Raw genomic sequence first — 21,044 nt, 5'->3', positions numbered from 1 at the left:
CCGCCAATGGTCTTAGGCCAATGGCTTGCTTCATTTCAGCCAGTTCTCCAACATCCCCTTACTACACTCAAAAACGTCTTTGCGAGTACACTACGAGTAATAGCTACTCTCTTAAAACACCATATACAAATTACAATGTATTTACAGACTTTAACGTGCAATCTGAGAAATTGCAAGCTTGAGACCCATATTTTAGGGCTAGGTATTCGCAGCATAAAACACTCGGGAAGTGCCGTTTCCGGCCATCTGGGGGTTTGAAAAACCCAAAATTTTCTTGTACGCTCCGCGCCAACCGATGGTGGCGCTCCGCTTAGGTAGTCTCTACACATTAGCCCCCCCCCAATAATTTTCCCGTTCCGCCGCGCCTGGAAGTGAACCCCCTCCCATTAGACCCCCCCAGGACGGCGATCCGTATCCACCTAAGTGCCCCCCATCAAATGCTGGTGCCCCCCCTGACTGAAAAGTCTGGTGACGCCACTGGTCATAGGCTAAGCAATTGCGCAAATTACGAAATGGGACTCCACAGGCATCTTCCAGGATAAGGAAAGGCGGGTGGGGGAGGGAGGGGTGGGGGAGGGGTGGGGGTAGGTGGCGGGGTCAAATGACTAATCATTACCTCACATTGTGACTGAAACTCATAAGACGTAGAAGCATAATCGTCACAGTATCTCCCTCTATAAAAAGGAGACACAAAGCCAAACATCATTATAAAAACATATAACTGTCATTAACAAGTTCCACGCAAACCAGCTAAGAAAGACCTTATTCCATTTTAAAGATATCATGGGATTTAATGTTGTCTTCATATTCAAAGCCGAAGACTTGATCAAGTCTAAATATGACATCATCGAGTCACACGTGCTCCAATTGTTTATTTTTTTCTTTCTTTGCTATCTTTATTTTCTATGATGATGGGATTTACAAATCTTAAATATTGCAGCTGACCTAATGATGTCATTGGTATCAGGGTCAAACAGTTAAAGGGTGTGAAGATTCGCGCACAAAGAAACGTCTCATGCCGGTAATCTGACCTAGTTTCGAAGGAGGTGTAACAGAAGTGTTAGACACCACCATCGATCCCAGAAAATACACACACAGCTTACAGGCTGCCGTCGGTAATTAGACACTATTAGTGTAGTCAATACATACAGCTACGGTCAATACCCACAACACAGTGTACATAGCAGCGTGGACATCTCAGGTCTAGATAAAAGATAACAAGGGACCACGTTTCATTACTGTCTGCATTTTGTAGCGACAAGAAGGAAACGTCATTTGCAAGCAACGGAAAGTTATCTTTTTCAGAGCGAGGCACGCGGTTTGGGGCGAGTCTTCAATGCCATTAACATGCCCGCTCTGAAAATATGAAGGAAAAATGGTTTCGGATCCTAGTGACATAATGACAGCTCCCAGACCCGACTTTTAGCTAGGATATCTCCCAAACGAAACAATATTTTCCTCAGCTGTTTGGTGGAATTTTGCTTCATAGAGATCTCTGTCATAGAAGCTAAACCTGATGGTTGGGTTGGTGTTTTTAACTTTCTGACATTCAAACACAATAACAAGTTCCGTCGATCCTCTGAAGTTCTGTACGAAAAATAATATTTGCAGAATTCAACGCATATCGAAGACAATGAAAAGAAGATCTATCATGCATATTTATAAGTCATTTATTATTCATATTATTCATGAATACTGAACTCTTTAAAGGATATATGCTTTCAGTCATACAGTGACTGAAAACACATCATGATCCTTTACAGCTATACATATTCATCGATATTGATAAACACGCATCAATCGACTTGTAGCAAGTCCGTTCTCGTATACGCTCGCAGAGTCATACTCAGTGCATTATGGGAAAATCGAGTTTAAATAAAATAGTGGAAGATTGCTTACTCCCGATAAGGGTCTTGTTATCGTATCATACCAAGGGAAATTTGCTTCTCTGCCCTTTGGCTAAGATCAAGTGTTAACGGTACATAGCATAGATCCCTCACCAACCCTTTAACCTGATCAGTATATAGGTCTATTCCCATTGCAAGGGTCCCACCCTCCCACCCCAGTCATGCTCACTTGATTTGACATCGTCATGCCATGTATGGGGTTGAGTGTGTATCAAGTCGTTTCCTTTGCTATCTAGGGTGACTTTCCTCAAATAAAAGTAACAATGTAAATTCTGCTTGTACTCTTACTGATAATGTTGTCCTCATCTTCATAATTTGATTCTCGTTTTCATCTCTGTCTTTGATATCATACATATTCATATTTATAACTGTTCATAAACGGTAACCCTTAGGCAGACATTTTGTTGTTGTCTCGATACGACATATTATACCCCCCGAAATAGAGAAACCGGAAGTGCACGAAATGATGACCATGTTTACTATAATGATGGTTTTCAAGATATTCAGCTTTAATATACATGTTTTTAAATCATAATAATCATCATAATAATTCAACCAGAACATGTTCATTTAACATCGTATGGGTACAGAGCAGCCTGAATGGGGTACAACACCAGCATCAATGGGATCAGTAATACAATAACCATATGCCTTGCCTAGCTGAAAAGTCGACACAGGTATTGTACGTACATTTGCAAGTGCCATGACAATCCAAGCTATCAGGGAAGGACATGTGAGTTGAAACCAGTTATTTATGTTTCTAGCGACCTTCGAATGTGACAAATTTATTGTGTAAGTCAATGGAGTTGATTAATTTTGATACAGCAACCGTAGTTCACGTGGGACAAGAATTTGGGAAGCTATATGGGGTGGGGGGGGTAGGGAGAAAGGGAGGGGTAGTTGCTGATGATAACATCTATTATGCAAGCTAACTATGACTGCAGGCTTTGTTTCCTTAATGAATGAACAGAGTTAAACTGATCACGTGACTATGTTAATTATACAGGCTGCATCTTTGTATAAAAAAGATGATGTCAGGAAAAACAAAAAGTACTCGAGGAGCTATATGAAACTTCATGGAATCCTTCACTGACCCCCAAAGAAAACAAATGCAATATCTGAAAACTTAAGAAGATATTTTACACTAGCATCAGTATGTTTAACACATGAAGATAAATTAACATAACCTTTCAGTAGGCTTTATAATTGACCCCTGAATTGACCCCTGCAGGTTGTCCTATCGACACCTGGGAGGGGTCGATATCAACACCTTTGGGGACCCTTCCCCTGGAGGGTTCCCAGGGTAATTCTAGATGCAACACTTCATTTCATCCTCGTGAAAGCCTTCATCAGATATCTGGACCAGTTACTCTCTATTTTCATGACTGATGCCGGAATCGAACTGTCACATTTTTAGAGTTTGCATAAAACTGTCGCTTCTGCACTTTCGATCTGGTTCAAGGGATATATCCTGTGAAGCAATATGTCCAGACCTCAAGGTACGACAGTTAACAGAAAAGTTGACTGACCATCAGAGAGAAACTAGCCCATATTGTCACGGTTACCCCAGCCTGTTTTGTGATCTGTGAAAAGAGATGGTAAAACAATGGATACTAATTTCATATCAATGTCGCTTGTGATTATCCTTCACATATTCAAAGGAAAACATCTTTCAATAAATAAAGAATAATTCGATGACAGGTAAGATTAATATCATAATAACATTTGTTCAAAAGGAGCAGCAATTCTGTCTTTGAAGGGATAAAAGTCTTATTAGGAGTATGAGAGGGGATACAAGAGGGAATGAGTGAGATATGACAGTGAATGACAAATGATGATAAACAAGAATGTCAGTCAGACCAAAATGAAAAGGGGGGGGGGGGGTGTTATGGTGCCACACAGGGTATGAGTTAGCTAACATGATGATTGGTAAGCTACCTGAGAAGGGGCATGCTGAGGTGCTACATAGGGTATGAGTTAGCTCACATGCTACATGAGAAGGGGCATGCTGAGGTGCTACACAGAGTATGAGTTAGCTAACATGATTATTAGTAAGCTACATGAGAAGGGGCATGCTGAGGTGCTACATAGGGTATGAGTTAGCTAACATGCTACATGAGAAGGAGCATGCTGAGGTGCTACACAGGGTATGAGTTAGCTTACATGATTATTAGTAAGCTACATGAGAAGGGGCATGCTGAGGTGCTACATAGGGTATGAGTTAGGTCACATGAGTTGACCTGACCTACAATTGTTGGAAAGTAATTACCCTAACTCTGAACATATAGGCAAAATAACAGCATACTTTTGTGACGCTTTTTTACTACCAATCTTGTCAAGAAATAATAAATGGTAGTGTACTCTGTCCAAACATTACATTCCTAACTCCAACATCTCCCACAAGGATGTAGACAACCCAAATGTATTTATAACAGACAGACAATGATCTAGAAAATGGAGCATAGGAATTGAATACAGGCTTCACCATGATATTAAATATGTATGTTCCCATCTCATTGGTCAGAAATAAACTTTCACCTGTACTATCCTTTAATCAAAGGGAAATATGAATAAAATTCACCATCTTTCCAATCATCCCATTCTCTTGCTTTCTGTAAGGCAGCTCTATCATCTGTCTCCACCTCTAGCTCTTTCTTAACCTCTGCTGCCTCTTTCTCCTCTGCTTCCTCTTGAGGGCCAGGATTCCTGGTGATGCAAACAAAATATATGAATCATATATATATATATATATATATATATACATACAAAGTATATATAGACATCATATATATACAAATATGTATACAACACAAATAAAACACAAAATGTACATCATATGCACCATATGTATATATATATACACACACATATATACATATATATATATGTATTCATATACATATATATATATATGTATATATATATATATATATATATACAGTATATATATATACACACACACATATATACATATATATATATGTATTCATATACATATATATATATGTAAATATATATATATATATATATATATATATATATATACACATATATATATAAACACACATATATATATATGTATTCATATAAATGTAAAGAACTGTGCGACCCTAGGTTGAGAAATAAAACAAAAATAAAATATGACATGCAGCCAGCTCTAGCAAAGTTGTAACTTACCTCTTTGTAATTTGTTATTAGTCGTAACGATAAGCCTTGCATAAATGTGGTCTGAAAACAGCCAGTTATTAGTGTCCTTAAGGATTTCAAAAAAACACATCCACTTTCTACCAGATCAACTCTGTAACCCTCCCACATTCCACACTCCCCTCCTTCTTGTTCCATCCCATTGCCACTCATTGACAAAAAGCAATGCACAAAAATTGCATTGTCATGCAACTTTATGTAGACATTAATTTGGATTTCAGCCTTATTATCAAGGTTTCCTTAACCGGCATGGTATCAATAGAAAGCAACCAATGTTTGTCCCATTTCATACTTTGCCAAAAATAAAGATAGGAATCCTTACTAAAAAATCACATAATTCATGTTCATTTTGTGTCTTGTGAGGGGTGAGGAGGAGGGAGAGGGTTAGGGGGAAGCATAGATGTTGTCAAAAGAGAATGAAAAATTGTGTCCTGTTAAAAGCAAACGGTCTATCAGAACGTGAGTTTTTGATGATCGATATTTCAAAAGTGTACCAAAGATCTGTTAACGAGCAACCTTACACCCTCAATCCTTGAATTAGTACAGAGGTCAAAGAGTTGAGATACTTCTCGTGTTTTTGTCATGTATCAGAAGCCTGTCGTGGATTAATTGGATCGTGATCAAATGAAGCAACTGTAGTTAAAACAACTATGGAGGCAAAACCTTGCTCAGCTAGGATGAATCCGTATTAATAAACAAAGAGAGATTACCTCCGAACGCCCACACGCCGACTATTGCGTGTGACACCGTTAAGCACAATAGGTTGTGCCCTACATTGCCTGGCTGCAGCCACCCCTTCTCCCTCACCACCCCCATCCTCGTTTGGACATGGGTCTCTTGCTGTGCCAATCTGATGCTGACTAAATGTTTCTTCTTAATGCTGAAGCTTTCATTAGCACTTATCACAAATCATAGAAACTCAAAAGGACTTAAATGTTAACAAATTCCTTGATTCTTGACAAAGAAAGTTGATGATGGGAAGACCTTTGCCAATGAGTCTATAGTATAATATGTTGCTTTTTGAGAAGTAATTCACTTCCAATCACAAATGTTACAAGACTTCAGAGCGGGACAGGTGGTGCTGAATTGTTCGATACTATTATCTGTATGCTGATCGCTACAATGTAGATAAGGGATAAAGTAATACATGCAGTCTGAGAGCGAAATACGCATTAATATTTCCCTCTCGACGACCATGTAAATAAAGTCAACTTACTAACGTTACTTGGGTTAGCCTGAAGCCATCACCATGACTACAACTATATTTCCCATGGTACCAATAAGAGTCGAGTACAAGGCTTTGAGCTGCACGAGTACCGGTACCTAATCTTGTATTAGATTTACAAAAATGCTGCGTGTAAATAAAGTTAACTTACTAACGTTACTAGGGTTAGTCTGAAGTCATCACCATGACTACAACTACATTTCCCATGGTACCAATAGGAGTCGAGTACAAGGCTGTGAGCTGCACGAGTACCGGTACCTAATCTTGTATTAGATTTACAAAAATGCTGCGTGTAAATAAAGTTAACTTACTAACGTTACTAGGGTTAGTCTGAAGTCATCACCATGACTACAACTACATTTGGTACCATGGTACCAATAAGAGTCTAGTACAAGGCTGTGAGCTGCACGAGAACCGGTACCTAATCTTGTACTAGATTTACACAAATGCTGTGTGTAAATAAAGTTAACTTACTATAAATGTTACTAGGGTTAGCCTGAAGGCATCACTATGACTACAACTACATTTCCCATGGTACCAATAGGAGTCTAGTACAAGGCTGTGAGCTGCACGAGAACCGGTACCTAATCTTGTACTAGATTAACACAAATGCTGTGTGTAAATAAAGTTAACTTACTATAAATGTTACTAGGGTTAGCCTGAAGGCATCACTATGACTACAACTACATTTCCCATGGAACCAATAGGAGGCGATTACAAGGCTGTGAGCTGCACGAGTACCAGTACCTAATCTTGTATTAGATTTACGAAAATGCTGCGTGTAAATAAAGTTAACTTACTAACGTTACTAGGGTTAGTCTGAAGTCATCACCATGACTACAACTACATTTCCTATGGTACCAATAAGAGTCTAGTACAAGGCTGTGAGCTGCACGAGAACAGGTACCTAATCTTGTACTAGATTTACACAAATGCTGTGTGTAAATAAAGTTAACTTACTATAAATGTTACTAGGGTTAGCCTGAAGGCATCACTATGACTACAACTTCATTTCCCATGGAACCAATAGGAGGCGATTACAAGGCTGTGAGCTGCACGAGTATCGGTACCTAATCTTGTACTAGATTTACAAAAATGCTGCGAGCAAAGTAAGAGTACAAGGAGGCAAGTAGGAAGAAAGTGCGGCCTACATTTTACAGACTGTCTGATCAACGCGTATCACCGGGAAACTTAGCTTCATAAGAGCAAGAGTTTAATCAAGGGCTCCCACCTCCCCCACTTTAAGTTGGAACATTGCACAGAATATGCTGCAGAAGCTACTAGATGCTTTGCATTTATGAATACTGTAAGCTGGTGGTCTCAATCTACATAGAGTGCTTACTACCTTTATGCATTGTGACAATGTTTTTTCCAGTTAAGGAGTGAAAGGAAAAGAAAACCAAAGATCTACCTGGAGTCTAACTGTATCTTTCCTTCATCAATTTCTTTCTGGAAATATTCCTCTAACGTCATCGTGGGTAGACTAGGGTAACCGGCACCAAACACATGAGCCTGTAACTTGTCTCTCAGCAACACGAATGGTTTCAACGGCTGGGTGATTCAAATGTGGGAGAGACACATAGAGACATAAAAACCAACGAGATAGCAGGAATGAAGAGTCTAGATCGTACAGAGACGGAATGACTCAAACATATGGAGTGAAACCAACCATTCACAAACTAAGAGTGCTATCTTATATGGGAAAATTCAGTCATTTAATAATCCCTTCACTTCCTAACCTTTGTCCAAGACACTGTATATCAAACTCCTCCCCTGTCATTAAACCTCTCATACCTCATTCCTTCCCCTCCCCTACCTTCCTTACTCCCATCCCCTCCCATCCCCTTCCTAAACTCAAAGAGCTCTCTGACCACAGATTGTAACGGTACCATGAGTCAATAATTAGTGGTATATATACAGTTTTGTTTGTAACTATAAATGATGAAGAGACCTCTTGAACTATATTTCGGAAGATTCAAGTCAAGTTTACTGTTTTAATCACCTCAACTTTTGTCTTCAGATAAGAATGGGTTTTCATTCGGTAAAATTGTACAGATGGAACAGTGTTGTCAATCACCCAGTGGTACAGTGTGCAAATGCACCCGGTGTGTTTGTGAAAGTTGTGACTGCTTTCACGCAATCGTGTTAATCCTTTAAATTCAGAGATGGTTAAAACACTACTGATCATGCATGTTAGGATCGTTGTGACAGCGCCCTCTGTTGGAGAGCCCCATTTGCAGAGAATTAGTGTACTTATTTTCTAACATTCACTGTAACCTTATTTTCTCAAGGGTATGGCACTTCTTCTAAAATGGCTTGGAGATATTTGTCTAATTATGATGTCCAGTCCTAAAATATTTTATCACTTTTGAAATTCTGATAAAATCTGAAGACAATTCCAGGAATTTTTATTATTTTAAAAAATGCAACCTTACTGAGGTAACATGTAGTAATGTCATCACCAAGCATTGTTTGACGGTTGGTATTCAGGGTAACAAACACAATTCCTGGGATCAGTATATCTGCTATATAGTCCCTTTAAATTTGTTGTCAAGGGAAGACCACGGTGCAATTTGCCTCACCCCTCACCTTTCTGTTGGCATGGTTAATATGTAAACGACATTTAGATAGCTTCACATGCTGTAAAACTGTGTGTAAGCCTCCACCTGGGCTATGAAAAAGTTGACCATGATATTATGGCATTACATAAATTACAACATTCTATCAAAATGGCTTTTGCATTTATTTCTTATCCTGTTGTACCATTAAGATAAGGAACTAACAATATATCAGATATTCATATCTTTGTGTGTCGGGAGAACAATGTCCATGACATATAAATAATTGCTTGAAACTTCAAGCATAAGACTGACTTTTCGAGCTGGTTCGACCGCCGCCGTGGGTTCATTCTCCTCCCCTCGTTCTCTCCTCTTGGCCATGAACTCCAGCATTTCTGCCTCTTGATAAAGCCCGGGTAGCTCCTCTAAACCCTTGTTGATCCAACTCTTGAGCAAAAGAAGGTAATATTCCCTCTGTATGGGCAAACAATAATAATATTGATATTGAGGATTTATAAAGCGCAGACATATCCACCGATAACAGTGCTCAAGGCGCATTACAATATTACCCTGGTCAACGATAACCTGTCAAACATGTAGAGACAATCCCTCCACATGGCAGCAGTTAAACAGCGCCCAGCTGACAGTTTTATCTCACAGGCCCCCCATCCATTTATACACCTAAGTGAAGAGAGACAATGGAGATAAAGTGCCTTGTCCAAAGGCACAGGCACAAAGCAATGATCTGACCAAGACTAGAACTTGCAATCTTTGTGCTATAAATTTCCTTTCAATGTTTTTTACTTACAAAGTAAAGGTGGAAAGAATGTTGTTTTTCTCTAAATGTTGAAGTTTTATTATTGAAGTTTTATTTAAAAGTCAGCTTTAGTTGGGATAAAATTTTATTTTCTCACAACATGAACTGGTGGAAATATAAAATAGTAGGAAAATATATCCTCAAATCTCAAATGTATTTTTTATTTTTTTGGGTCATCTAGGCATATTGAATTTTGCAACTAGGATATAAGGCTATTCTTTGAACAGATATGCTGTAGGATTTAGTGTAGGCTGCAACATAGCCTAACATTCACTTATTGTAGTACAGGTAACGCTTCCAGACAAACAGTGTGTGATAACTAATGAAGGGGTGCAAAAACTATTATATGGAGAGGTGTTAGAGGTTCTCTTCAGGGGCGTAGCGAGCGGGGAGGTGTGGGGGGGTGTCACACCCCCCCAATAATTTGGTCGCTGTCGGCAAATTTTGGGTCTGTCGGCAAAAGGAGAAAAGGTGAAGAGAGCGGAAGGGGAAGAAAGAAGGAAAGCTGAATAGAGAAAAGGAGAACGGGAGCTTCTTCCGTGCCAAATTTGACTTAAAATATGCACCAGATTGTATCTAAGGACGTTTCAAAACTAAAAAATTTCCAAAGGGGAGGGGTGGACCCCCTACCCTTAGACCCCTCCCCCATTTCAGTCACCACTTCCAGATCCGTCGGCAAATCAAATTTGACTTAAAATATACACCAGATTGCATCTAAGGACGTTTCAAAACTAAAAACTTTCCAAAGGGGAGGAGGACACCCCCTCCCCTTAGACCCCTCCCCCATTTCATTCACCACTTCCAGATCCGTCGGCAAATCAAATTTGACCTAAAATATACACCAGATTGCATCTAAGGACGTTTCAAAACTAAAAATTTTCCAAAGGGGAGGAGGACACCCCCTCCCCTTAGACCCCTCCCCCATTTCAGTCACCACTTCCAGATCCGTCGGCAAATCAAATTTGACCTAAAATATGCACCAGATTGCATCTAAGTATGTTTCAAAACTAAAAAATTGCCAAAGGGGAGGGGGACATCCCCTCCCCTTAGACCCCTCCCCCATTTCAGTCACCACTTCCAGATCCGTCGGCAAATCAAATTTGACCTAAAATATGCACCAGATTGCATCTAAGGACGTTTCAAAACTAAAAATTTTCCAAAGGGGAGGGGGACACCCCCTCCCCTTAGACCCCTCCCCCATTTCAGTCACCACTTCCAGATCCGTCGGCAAATCAAATTTGACCTAAAATATGCACCAGATTGCATCTAAGGACGTTTCAAAACTAAAAAATTGCCAAAGGGGAGGAGGACACCCCCTCCCCTTAGACCCCTCCCCCATTTCAGTCACCACTTCCAGATCCGTCGGCAAATCAAATTTGACCTAAAATATGCACCAGATTGCATCTAAGGACGTTTCAAAACTAAAAAATTGCCAAAGGGGAGGGGGACATCCCCTCCCCTTAGACCCCTCCCCCATTTCAGTCACCACTTCCAGATCCGTCGGCAAATCAAATTTGACCTAAAATATGCACCAGATTGCATCTAAGGACGTTTCAAAACTAAAAAATTGCCAAAGGGGAGGGGGACACCCCCTCCCCTTAGACCCCTCCCCCATTTCAGTCACCACTTCCAGATCCGTCGGCAAATCAAATTTGACCTAAAATATGCACCAGATTGCATCTAAGGACGTTTCAAAACTAAAAATTTTCCAAAGGGGAGGGGGACACCCCCTCCCCTTAGACCCCTCCCCCATTTCAGTCACCACTTCCAGATCCGTCGGCAAATCAAATTTGACCTAAAATATGCACCAGATTGCATCTAAGGACGTTTCAAAACTAAAAAATTGCCAAAGGGGAGGGGGACACCCCCTCCCCTTAGACCCCTCCCCCATTTCAGTCACCACTTCCAGATCCGTCGGCAAATCAAATTTGACCTAAAATATGCACCAGATTGCATCTAAGGACGTTTCAAAACTAAAAATTTTCCAAAGGGGAGGGGGACACCCCCTCCCCTTAGACCCCTCCCCCATTTCAGTCACCACTTCCACATCCGTCGGCAAATCAAATTTGACTTAAAATATGCACCAGATTGCATCTAAGGACGTTTCAAAACTAAAAATTTTCCAAAGGGGAGGGGGACACCCCCTCCCCTTAGACCCCTCCCCCATTTCAGTCACCACTTCCACATCCGTCGGCAAATCAAATTTGACTTAAAATATGCACCAGATTGCATCTAAGGACGTTTCAAAACTAAAAATTTCCAAAGGGGAGGAGGACACCCCCTCCCCTTAGACCCCTCCCCCATTTCAGTCACCACTTCCAGATCCGTCGGCAAATCAAATTTGACTTAAAATATGCACCAGATTGCATCTAAGGACGTTTCAAAACTAAAAATTTCCAAAGGGGAGGGGGACACCCCCTCCCCTTAGACCCCTCCCCCATTTCAGTCACCACTTCCAGATCCGTCGGCAAATCAAATTTGACTTAAAATATGCACCAGATTGCATCTAAGGACGTTTCAAAACTAAAAATTTCCAAAGGGGAGGGGGACACCCCCTCCCCTTAGACCCCTCCCCCATTTCAGTCACCACTTCCAGATCCGTCGGCAAATCAAATTTGACTTAAAATATGCACCAGATTGCATCTAAGGACGTTTCAAAACTAAAAAATTGCCAAAGGGGAGGAGGACACCTCCTCCCCTTAGACCCCTCCCCCATTTCAGTCACCACTTCCAGATCCGTCGGCAAATCAAATTTGACTTAAAATATGCACCAGATTGCATCTAAGGACGTTTCAAAACTAAAAATTTTCCAAAGGGGAGGAGGACACCCCCTCCCCTTAGACCCCTCCCCCATTTCAGTCACCACTTCCAGATCCGTCGGCAAATCAAGTTTGACTTAAAATATGCACCAGATTGCATCTAAGGACGTTTCAAAACTAAAAATTTTCCAAAGGGGAGGAGGACACCCCCTCCCCTTAGACCCCTCCCCCATTTCAGTCACCACTTCCAGATCCGTCGGCAAATCAAATTTGACCTAAAATATGCACCAGATTGCATCTAAGGACGTTTCAAAACTAAAAAATTTCCAAAGGGGAGGGGGACACCCGCTCCCCTTAGACCCCTCCCCCATTTCAGTCACCACTTCCAGATCCGTCGGCAAATCAAATTCTCCACACCCCCCCAACAAAAACCCTTTCGCTACGCCCCTGGTTCTCTTTGTTATTATGAGGTGATCTACTGACCAACTTACACATCTCTTCTAGTGTATATATTGGTCTTTTTTTGCAACTGTTTTTTAAGGACAACCAAATTTGCCGTTCGGACAACCAATATGTAAAGCCTGGTTGTCCAGTGACCTAAATGATTTCATTCAAACACTTTAATGACTTTTCTACCTTTCACCTTGTTTCAAAAATTTAAAAACATTCAATTCATAATTCATATGTTAAATAATACCTGAGTTTCCTCATCTTTTGTGGTAATGTACTTCAACGTTCCTATGACTTGCATCTTCTTCTCAATGTCCTTTTTCTCTTTGTATCTCTTGATCTTTGCTTCTCTGTTAGCCTCCATCGCTCTAAGATTAGGAGGTCCAGTCACCAGGGGTCTCTCTTGCGATGGCTCTTCTGGAATCTCCTGAAAAGGAAAGGATCACAGAAATGAGAACCAATACTATCAAAGGCTGCATCCAAGGAGGGGTGTTCAGGGGTCCCGGGCTCCCTCTTCTGAAATCTTTCGACGCTAACAAAAAAATTAGCTCCAAAAATAATATAATTTTTCTCATACCGAGGAACACTTTGTCAAAATTTGAGTACGCTCTTCATGGACTTCCTTTTCTTTTCCCAATGTTTTCTAATATTCATTGCTATTTCTGTAGTAATTGTCGTATATATACTTGTATCCAAGGCCTCCTGTTCCTGAAAAGTCTGGATCCACCACTGCTATCTACCTAAATCCTTCTTTAGTAAGTAAGTAAGTAAGTAAAACTTTATTTCATCCCAAAAGGGAAATTACAAGCTCGCATATGTACATATAAGACAAATACAAGATGATAAAGGGTAAAAAGACATAAGAATGGCAAACATAAGAGTTCACAGAAATTTAGGAATGTACAAGTATAGTATTGATATATCTGTTCAGTTTATCTCATAGAGCTTATCAACATACTGTTAAGGCCGGAAAAAAACTTCACTTAGCTCTGATGTCAGGCATTAGGGGACATTTAGTAATTCTATAGATCCACAAACTCTGGAGCCAAATTTTTCAGTGGTTTGTAGGATTTTTCCAGATGTCAGATGAGCTCTGTGCATAGATTCTGCACTAGGGGGATCTGGTAGGTCATGGCCCAGTTTTCATGGAAGATCAGTGAGTCTTGAAGCTTATAGTGCATTATGGCCATCACATTGACCAGTTTCAAAAGTGAAATACAAACTATTTGATAGACATTAAGACTCATTTTCTGGGCTTTGAACCTGTTTAATAATTGGCTCAACAGAAACTTAGGTTGGTGAACAAAACAATGACAAAGAAACCCCCCCCCCCCAAAAAAAAAAAAATTGTGACACATAAGTTTCCAGTTACCCAGAGAAGTTAACCAATCACTTCATCTTTAGTATTGTCTAGTCTATTGCACACTGTATTCTATCTATTGCACACTGTCATCTATTGCACTTTAATATATCTATTGCGCACTGTCTTATATCTATTGCACACTGTATGATATGTATTGCACTGTATTATATCAAATATATTGCACACTGTATTCTATCTGTTGCGCACTGTTTTACACTTATTTTCACACCGATTATGTCTATTGCACACTGTATAACATCTATTGCACTATTATTATATCTATTGCACTGTATTTTTATATATCTATTGCACACTGTTTCACATCTTTTGCACACTGTATCACATCTATTGCACACTGTATAACATCTATTGCACACTGTATTATATCTATTGCACACTGTCATCTATTGCACTTTAATATATATCTATTGCGCACTGTCTTATATCTATTGCACACTGTATCACATCAATTGCACACTGTATTACATCAATTGCACACTGTATTACATCAATTGCACACTGTATCACATCAATTGCACACTGTATCACATCAATTGCACACTGTATTACATCAATTGCACACTGTATTACATCCATTGCACACTGTATTACATCAATTGCACACTGTATTACATCAATTGCACACTGTATTACATCCATTGCACACTGTATCACATCAATTGCACACTGTATCACATCAATTGCACACTGTATTACATCCATTGCACACTGTATCACATCAATTGCACACTGTATTACATCAATTGCACACTGTATCACATCAATTGCACACTGTATCACATCAATTGCACACTGTATTACATCCATTGCACACTGTATCACATCAATTGCACACTGTATTACATCCATTGCACGGTAGTGCAACAGGAAGTGTGTTTCTTGGCTATTAGCGCATAGGGGCCTTTATGATAGAACATACACTGAAGACTTATAGCTAGGTCTCCTCATTTAGAAACCCTTCAAAAGAATACTGCCAAAGTTACCAAATATAGATACTACAATAGGATGACCTTTTTTCCATACAGGTTTTGTAATATTAAGTACTGTAGTTTATTATAGCTCAGCCAATTATAAATCATTGTACTCTAAAGAGAAGCACCTGGCACCAACTCTATTAATATCTTCTCACCTCCTCAGTGAGTTCATAACATTTACACCTGGCTATGAAATCTTTCCAGTAAACTTTGGCTCTGTTGAGAGTGTCGAGTCTTTCATCGGTCGTAATTCTCATGGTGAGATCTCCGAGGAGAGCCGGTAACAGGAGGTATCTGCAGGTCATCAAAATCAAAATAAGGCAAAACGTGACATTGTTTCATTGTTTGATTTTGAAACGTTGAAAATTGAGAAAGGTCTGGATACCTTTGATAGAAGGTGAGGAAAGCTGAGCGAGGGCTTTTATTGTGCACAAATAGATGGCGATACTTTAAAACATTTCAAAGCCGAGGCAATTTGGAAGGTCACAATTAATAAGCATAGATCTGACAATCTGGAACATTGAGTGAGTTTAACATTTTTTAAAAAGACGGTTGACGGGCTGATTAAGTAGAGTACTGTACTTTGAGCTGTAAAATGTGAAACATTGAGAACTTAAATCCAAGAGAGGAAAGACAGATGATCAATTTAATAACAAAGCCACCCTTCCATTAATCTAGCTACTAAAGGTACTGTACATTATGACTAAGTATGCAGTTATTCAATTGATTGATTTCGAGGAAAAATCATAAAGTATGATTTCCTGGAGTGTCTTCCTCCCCCAACCTTTTCTTTCAGACACTGAGACATATATGCTAATTAGATAAATTTTTCTCTGGAGGGCAAACATGCTTTGTTTATTGTTTGATGAAGCATCAGCATAAGTGATCATATTTGACTTTCTATATTTTCTTTTTTTTTGTGGGGGGGGGGGGTGGGGGAAGGATGTGGTAATCCTGATCACATTGAAACCATGTTACTCTCTAAATATAAAGAAACTCAGAATATAGAGTCATGTCGCACACTTCACCTGATATCACTTGTGGAGATCTCCTCGGCCGTCTCGTTCTGGCTGAAGAGGCTCAGATCGTTGACCATGAGAGTTGCCCGTTCTAACAGTTGAATGCATTTCGAGAGTTGTGTCTGCATCAGCAAAGAATAAGTTTGAAAAAATATATTTCAATGATTGATAAAATCAAATCATTAAGAGGTAGTCATTTTCTGCTTCTGAATATGACATATGTCAGCAAAATGGTCTGACTCTGTGTTAAAATTCAGTCCAATCTCAGACTGTAAAGTGGTAGGCCTTGTGCAAAGGAACATGTTCGCCAGTCAAAAAAATTGTGTCAGATTACCGCCCCACAATATCGATACAGATACTACTAAAATCTGTGTATATTTTTCCGGTTTGCAAGGCATTCCTCACACAAAACTACTTGGTCAGAGTTAACACAGTTTCCTCTTCTTCCGTACTTGCTGTTCATCAGTAGCTCCAAAGTTAGTTATCTTGAACGTTTGCCGCCTGCCTATGTAAAGACTCACTCCTAGTGTAGTACATGTATGTAAAAGAAGGTGTCACTTTGTACAACCACTCTAACACATCCAGTGAACAATTTGAGAAGTTTTATGCAGGGCAAGGAGCTTCAGTTCTTTGAGCTAGTCATATCCAGGACACAGAGTAGTTGGCAGTGCTGCCTGTATTGTAGACCAGATAAGTACATTAGAGTGACAGAGCTTGTAAACGGTATGTAGAGGCAATGCACACCAGGCACTTCTGTAAGTACTATGTTCTCATCACATGCTTTTTTGATGGCATACTTGTAATTTTTCATATTGAATATTTATACTTCTGCTAGTATTAGAACTGCTATTCTTTACTGATACTAAGTAGGCTAAGTTTTGTTTAGCTAAAAATATTTTACAATATTACAGGGTTAAACTTCAATAATACTTTTAATTCGGTTTTTGTTACACTAAATCCCATACTGTCTACCTGTGGTTCCCATGTTTAATCTGACAGAAGCAAGGAGGACAAGTTGTTGCCTTTTGCAGTCTACACTGCACTATAATGACATACAAGAATATGACTGACAGGCATAATTAGTGAGGGGCATTGGTTGGGCACAGTTATTTTGAGAATAAAATAACTGTGGCATCCAGGCTGATAAAGGTCCATGTGAGGAATTAAATAACATAACTCAAAGGTCAAACAATTTGTTTGATTGAATTTCTTTCTTGAAAACATGAACATCGCTTAAATTCTTTCTTTGTAACTGACTTATTACTTCAATTTGCTTCAGAGGTGAAGTGGCCATGAACCTGGATAGGCTTTATTGGTTGGAATGTATTATTAACATCTTACAAAGTGTAACATAGTCTTTCGAAATAGAATATGTTGATGGCTACCCTTTTTGTTATGGCAAAAATATTTTCCTTTCATCTTGAACTAATTCCTACATCTTAATGCACCATTAGAACAATGGTCTTATATGCAAATTTCTACAAACAAATTTGTCTCAAACTTTGTGTTTCTGTGCATTTCATATACTTCCTTTTGTTTTCCCCTTACATCAAAAACTTTACGGTCTGGATCTAGTCAAGAGAGATGACCCAAAACTTGCAAAAGTAATATTTTCTGTCAACCCAGGCTAGACTAGTACTAGCCTACTACTAGTTAGAACTACTTTGATCATTATTGCCTGTATCCACAGTTGTGAAGCCTTCATACATGTACACCTGCTACTTTTCGTTTAAGACACATTTCTAAAGTTAATGGGTTCATATGTTATCTTATTGAAGTTTTAAACCCAGTCTAGGCTACGCCGTCTACAAGTGCATGTCTATTGACATGAGATTTAAGCCGAGCCATATTTACTCGCGCAACTGGTTCTATAAGGACTAAACTGTACAGTCTACCTTGCATCTACAACACCATACCAACTTAAATCTTACTGTAGGCTAAACATAACTACAATTTTGGTAAGGAAACAGTAAATGCACTAAACCTGGTATTCTCCTGACCCTGTTGATGACTCTGAGCTATCTAGCTTCTCGTTTATCTCCCAAGCTTCGTTGAAAACAGATGACAACTTCTGGGGTTCCATGTCGACTCCAAAATTTGTTACCAACAATAATAAAAATTAAAAACAATGTGTGGTGGGTGGCTGTGTTCATATTTATGTAAATAGCGCCGCCGTTAATGCAAAGCACGTACGTCTTCCCTTTACTCCTTCCTCCTAAAAAAAATACAGAGAAAAGTTGAACATCCAATAATGACAAGAGTAAGGTGGTGGTGGGGGGGGGGCAGAGGTAAAATATTCATAGCGTGGTGAAGCGGTTATATGGGCCCATTGAGGACGGGGGACCCTTGTATTTGGTAGTTAACACGGCTGATCATGTCCCCACGTCGGGTTATTGGTGGGAACGTTTGGCGAATTTTCAAATGAAGTCCAGAGGTGATGGTTTACATATAATAATCTAAAGTTTAACAAGAATGAAGGAGGGTCGTTTGCTTGCTTGTTTTTTTTCACCAGATATGAGACAAATAAATGTGACAACAACTTTTCATTAAAGAGAACAACGAAGGAAGATAGCCATTCACTATATGATGTAAGGTCTTCAGGTACATTTTAAAACGCGTTCCTGATTTCATCAGTTAAATTGTTCCAGATGACTCTTGTGCAACCTCTATAAAAGTAAGCACTAACTGTGTAAAGACGGTCTGGCACATCAGGCGCGTATCCAGGATTTTCAAACCCGGGGGGCGCGAATTACTATCTAAGCGGAGCGCCACCATCGGTTGGCGCGCAGCGTACAAGAAAATTTCTTGTTTTGAAACCCCCCAGATCACCGGAAACGGCACTTCTCGGGCTTGAAATGACCAACCAGATGTACACTTTTTGCCTGGAGAACCAAGTATTTCCTAATAGTTTTTTTTCCATCCATAACCTTTTTGAAGATTGTCAACCCGGCACACATCATGTTCGACCTGATCGCATCTCCTGTGGGTCTTTGCTTTTGTAGGTGATTCTACGTCGCGGCCCAAAATACCCGTCAGCCCCACTTTTCAAGGTTTTAAGCCCCATATTTGTTCAGAATTTGAAAATTCACATTTCTCGTGAATAAACTCACTTCAAAACATACCCATAATGTTGTATAAAATTTCATCATGATGGACAACCAATATAGAAAAACTTCCTTCAACCCCTAACAGACCGGTCAAAATTGCACGAGTAGAGGGAAGTGTGATGCAGAATGTTGGTCAGAAATTTTCTAAACTTCAGACACAGTTAATTTATTAGTGTAGAAATATTACAACCTCTTATAACGGCTATTATAAAACTTGGTTGAAGGAAATGAAAAAATAGCAGATATTTCCGAAAGCGAACACTACACACATAGGCGTAGGGGCGCGGCGGCAGTGGCGGAGCTAGGGGTATTGGTCAGGAGTGGCGAGAATGGTCTGTAGGGGCGCTTTCGACACTATCTAAGCGGAGCGCCACCACTGGTTGGCGCGTAGCGTACAGAAAATTTTTGGGTCAAGATACTCCCTAGATCGCGGAAATGACCCTTTCCGGGCCTGGCTAATTTGCAGATAAACGAAGAATAAGGTGTCATCGCCAAATTACACCAACAAAATGTGACAAATGTCAATAAGTAGATGAGAGCGCAATAAAAAAGTCAATAATCACGAATAAGTAAAAAGTGGTAAAGAGCTGAAAAAGGCGCCAGCAGTCCATTTGAGTCCGTCAGGGGGGCATCCGCCCCCTGACCGTATGGACGCTCCGCCACTGCGCGGCGGGGTGCAGCCCCTAATTCGCCATTACTAATGTAAAAGAGAGTATTGACATAATTGGACCTCCATGCTTTTTATGCATCTACATGAGACATGTCGTTGTTTACATTAGCATCCCGCGGTATACTGCGCAATTTGAACGGACCATACGGTACATGATGGCATGCGATGTAATAACCGATGCCTGCTTATAGGTTATTGACATGAACACGTTGAACGCGCGCTTGGCGCGCGAAAATTTTTGGTTATTTTTTCATGCAAGTCGGACAATTTTGAGGCTTTTCATCCTGGAACGCCATTTTCATGCTCACTGATATGATGTGATATCTGCTGTTTGCGTTACAAATTCGAACAGGCGCGTAGCGAGGAATTTGCCAAGGGAGGGGCGAAGCCTGTAGGCAAATTATCTAAGCGTAGCGCCACCACAGGTTGGCGCGAAGCGTACAAGAAAATTTTGGCTGAAAATGTCTCCCAGATCGCTGGAAATGACACTTCCCAGGCCTTGTAAGTTGCCTCTAAGCACTTTCCATTTAGAAATTACTTAGCGATATCATTTAAAAAAATGCTGAATGGGGGGGGGGCGGGCGGTCGCCCCCATCCCAAAATGCGTCATGTTCCCCGACGACACGGTCGAGTTCGAGACCAGCCACAGTCGGTTTCATAGCACAATTCTACACACGCGTTATGATAGACCATATATAGTATATGTATAGATCATTAGTGAGAGAGGAAAATGGAAACGTCAAAAAATGGAGTTGTCGGTGTAAGGGGTTGGGTGAGTCACACTTTTGCGAAATCATTGATCCGCCACTGGCTACCCTTCAGCGCTGTAATGATGTCACTGTTCCTCTTTCTCTTCCCGGTGTCTTCGCGTTTTTCTTTTACTCCCTCCTTTTCTCCTTTTTCTCTCTTTCTTCTTTTTCTTTTCCCTTCCTTCCTCTCCTCCTCCTCTTTTTTCCCCTCTTTTTTCCTT

General features: G+C 40.1%; 1 protein-coding gene across 1 annotated transcript; it reads right to left on the bottom strand.

The window, feature by feature from the left end:
- Positions 1 to 1,654: 1,654 nt before the first annotated feature.
- Positions 1,655 to 18,441, bottom strand: LOC139966630 (immunoglobulin-binding protein 1-like). Its single transcript, XM_071969868.1, has 8 exons — positions 18,282 to 18,441; positions 16,307 to 16,419; positions 15,434 to 15,572; positions 13,168 to 13,347; positions 9,210 to 9,368; positions 7,748 to 7,887; positions 4,489 to 4,613; positions 1,655 to 3,490 (listed from the first exon to the last, which is right to left on the bottom strand). The coding sequence occupies exons 1-8, from the start codon at positions 18,378 to 18,380 to the stop codon at positions 3,450 to 3,452; spliced, it is 996 nt and encodes a 331-aa protein (XP_071825969.1). The 5' UTR covers positions 18,381 to 18,441; the 3' UTR covers positions 1,655 to 3,449.
- Between the last annotated feature and the right edge of the window lie 2,603 nt (positions 18,442 to 21,044).

The sequence above is a fragment of the Apostichopus japonicus genome, chromosome 4 (genome assembly GCF_037975245.1).
Source record: "Apostichopus japonicus isolate 1M-3 chromosome 4, ASM3797524v1, whole genome shotgun sequence".
NCBI lineage: Eukaryota > Metazoa > Echinodermata > Holothuroidea > Aspidochirotida > Stichopodidae > Apostichopus > Apostichopus japonicus.
The sequence above is the reverse complement of the archived record's forward strand: the minus strand, read 5'-3'. Positions and strand labels throughout refer to the sequence as shown.